We start from the raw sequence: 3,082 nt of genomic DNA on the forward strand, positions 1-3,082 counted from the left end.
ATGAAAAGTTTTGTTTAGAAATTAAATATATTGAAAAATAAGCTTCAACGTTCTTTCCTATTTTAGAATTATTTCCTTATATTAATCTTCCACAATTTCTCCATCTTAATTATATTAATACAACTAACATTTCCTCCTTTAAATTAATACACATTTAACTCTTGCAAACCCCTTTATTATAATAACACCTTTTTAACATTTCTTCATCAAAGTATCAAACTTTGTCTTTCTCTCTTTCAGTTTTCACATTCCCTTCATATATTTCTTCACAATCCTCATCTGGGTCATTTTTATTTTCTTCCCTTTCCATTTTTATTGTCAAAAGCTTAAAAAAAATTGAATAAAAAAAAAACTCACCTTTCTTGATTTTCTTATTCACAATCTTTGAATTCAAGAATCTGAAGAAATGGGTTCTTGTATAAGTAAAGGTAAAGATTCAGATTCAGAAGCAGAACAAAATGGTTATAGATATGGTGGTAATTCTGTTGTGAACAATCATAGGAATAATGAAAAAGTCAACCAAACAAGAACATCAACACAACCTAGTACTTCTAATCAACCTCAAAAACATGTTTCATCAACTCATATGAAACCTTCATCTGTTTCTGTTCCAAGTCCAAAGCCTTTTATGAAGCAAGAAACAAACACAATTCTAGGAAAAGGTTTTGAGGATGTTAAGGATTTTTACACACTTGGTAAAGAATTAGGTAGAGGGCAATTTGGGGTAACATATTTATGCACTGAGAATTCAACTAAGTTACTTTATGCTTGTAAATCAATTTCAAAGAAGAAACTTGTGAGTAAATCTGATAGAGAAGATATAAAGAGAGAGATTCAGATTATGCAGCATTTGAGTGGTCAACCAAATATTGTTGAATTTAAAGGTGCTTATGAGGATAAGAATTCTGTTCATGTTGTTATGGAACTTTGTGCTGGTGGTGAACTTTTTGATAGGATAATTGCTAAAGGACATTATAGTGAAAGAGCTGCTGCTTCTATATGTAGACAAATTGTTAATGTTGTTCATATTTGTCATTTTATGGGTGTTATGCATAGGGATCTCAAGCCAGAGAATTTTTTGTTGTCTAGTAAAGATGAAAATGCACTTATTAAGGCAACAGATTTTGGTTTGTCTGTTTTCATTGAAGAAGGTAAGTTTTTTTTTACTTTTGATCCATTTATTGGTTATTTTATTTTTTCTAATTTTCATTCCAGAAAATTTTAATGTTGTAGAGTTTAAGTTTAACTAATATGTTAGCTTTAGAATATTTTGTTTTTATTTGGCTTGAAATATTAGTGTTGATTTAGATGTTAGTCAAATATGATCTTTGGATTTTTCTTCTGCAAACTCTTGAAATCATTCTTCTTATCTTTCAAATTGGAAATTTGACTATATGGTTGTTCTAGTATTTTGGGGTTGTTTTGATTTGGCTTATTTAAGCTTATCTACTGATATAAACACTTGTGAGAGTGTTTGAGAGAGCTTATGGAAACAACTTATGATATAGTCATAAGCTGTTTTTTGCTTATTTCCATAAGCTCTCCGTGATAGCTTATGAAACCAGTTTATAGCTTAAATGAAAATTATTCAGCTCTATTTTATCCTTTGTTATTGAAGTTGCTTATACATAAACACTTATATGATAATCGCTTATGCTTGCTTTATTAAGTTGTTTATTCGAACAAGCCTTAGTAAACAATAAGATATACTCACTTAGTTTCCTTCCTTAAAAGGTGAGTGGGGGAGACTATATCCACAGTAGTTTCATTGACCATACTTGTTATTGGTAGCTTTGTTTTGTCATATGATTGTTCTTTTTTTCCCTATATGTATCCAATTATGACATATTTTCTATCCATTTTGGATCATGACCAATGAACTATAATAATATTTGCTGGAAATGTGGACATGGAAATTTATACCTTATGATGTGATGAGTCATTTTGTATTTATGAGAGACTATCAAAGCTTAGCTATACCCAAAAATTCACAAATATTAGACTTTGTATTTGCAGACTATGAGTTTCTGTTCATTTTGCACTTAAATTGTAGTTTCTGAAAACCTCATGTGACTGCATTTTGTAATCCTGTTAAAGCCTTTTTGCAATCCTTTAATTTAAACTTGGTATGAAGCAAAATAAAGTATGATATACAAAATATAATGACATTGTGCATCCTAATCAATTAGTCAGCACTCAGAAGTTGTGAGCTGACATGTTTTATATGCTATCAAGAATCTGAAATTTTCATCATTTTATTTTATGTATTTCATACATCACACTAGTTGAGGAAGTAAAATTATTGCTTCACGAGAGAAGTTATGTAAATCTTAGGAAGTAAAATATTGCTTATTGAGAAACTTCATTTCCATCATTATCTTTTAAGTGCTTTAAACACACATATTTGTAACACAATATGTGAACTTTAGTATGTTTAGCAACTACTTATCTTTTTATTATCTTAATGTACCTAAATTTTTCCAATTAATGATTTTCAGGAAAGGTGTATCGCGATATAGTTGGGAGTGCTTATTATGTTGCTCCAGAAGTTCTTCGGCGAAGATGTGGGAAAGAAATAGATATATGGAGTGCAGGAGTAATAATATACATCTTACTTAGTGGTGTCCCTCCATTTTGGGCTGGTAAACTACGATTTTGATTTTCATAGAATAGAATAACTATCAATTTATGGGTATTGTAAGTGGCAGAGTGGTCTTGCTATTATTGTTTCGATTTGTAAGAAGAAAAAAAAATTAGTACTAAAAATTTCAGACATGTATTCTTTTCCTAGTATCTTTTGACATTTGAGGCTTGTCTAATTTTTATCACATGGATGTTCTGTAGAGACTGAAAAGGGAATATTTGATGCCATATTAGAAGGTCATATTGATTTTGAAAGTCAACCATGGCCTAAAATATCAAATAGTGCCAAAGATCTCGTTCGTAAGATGCTTATACAGGATCCGAAGAAACGCATTACTTCTGCTCAGGTTCTAGGTTTGTAACTTCTATTGTGCTTTCTCTTTAATTCTCATTCCTCATCAAATACTTGAAGTTTATCAAACAGAATGTTACTACCTCT

At 30.1% G+C, this 3,082-nt stretch overlaps 1 protein-coding gene across 1 annotated transcript in view; it reads left to right on the top strand.

Moving 5' to 3' along the window:
• Positions 1-270: 270 nt before the first annotated feature.
• LOC101511771 (calcium-dependent protein kinase 2-like) overlaps positions 271-3,082 on the top strand; it is a 4,810-nt gene continuing 1,998 nt past the window's right edge. The window contains exons 1-3 of the mRNA XM_073369067.1: positions 271-1,151; positions 2,499-2,642; positions 2,845-2,997. Coding sequence (XP_073225168.1) covers positions 407-1,151; positions 2,499-2,642; positions 2,845-2,997 — 1,042 coding nt within the window. The 5' untranslated portion in view covers positions 271-406. The remainder of the gene's footprint in view (positions 1,152-2,498; positions 2,643-2,844; positions 2,998-3,082) is intronic.

Source organism: Cicer arietinum, chromosome 5 (genome assembly GCF_000331145.2).
Source record: "Cicer arietinum cultivar CDC Frontier isolate Library 1 chromosome 5, Cicar.CDCFrontier_v2.0, whole genome shotgun sequence".
NCBI lineage: Eukaryota > Viridiplantae > Streptophyta > Magnoliopsida > Fabales > Fabaceae > Cicer > Cicer arietinum.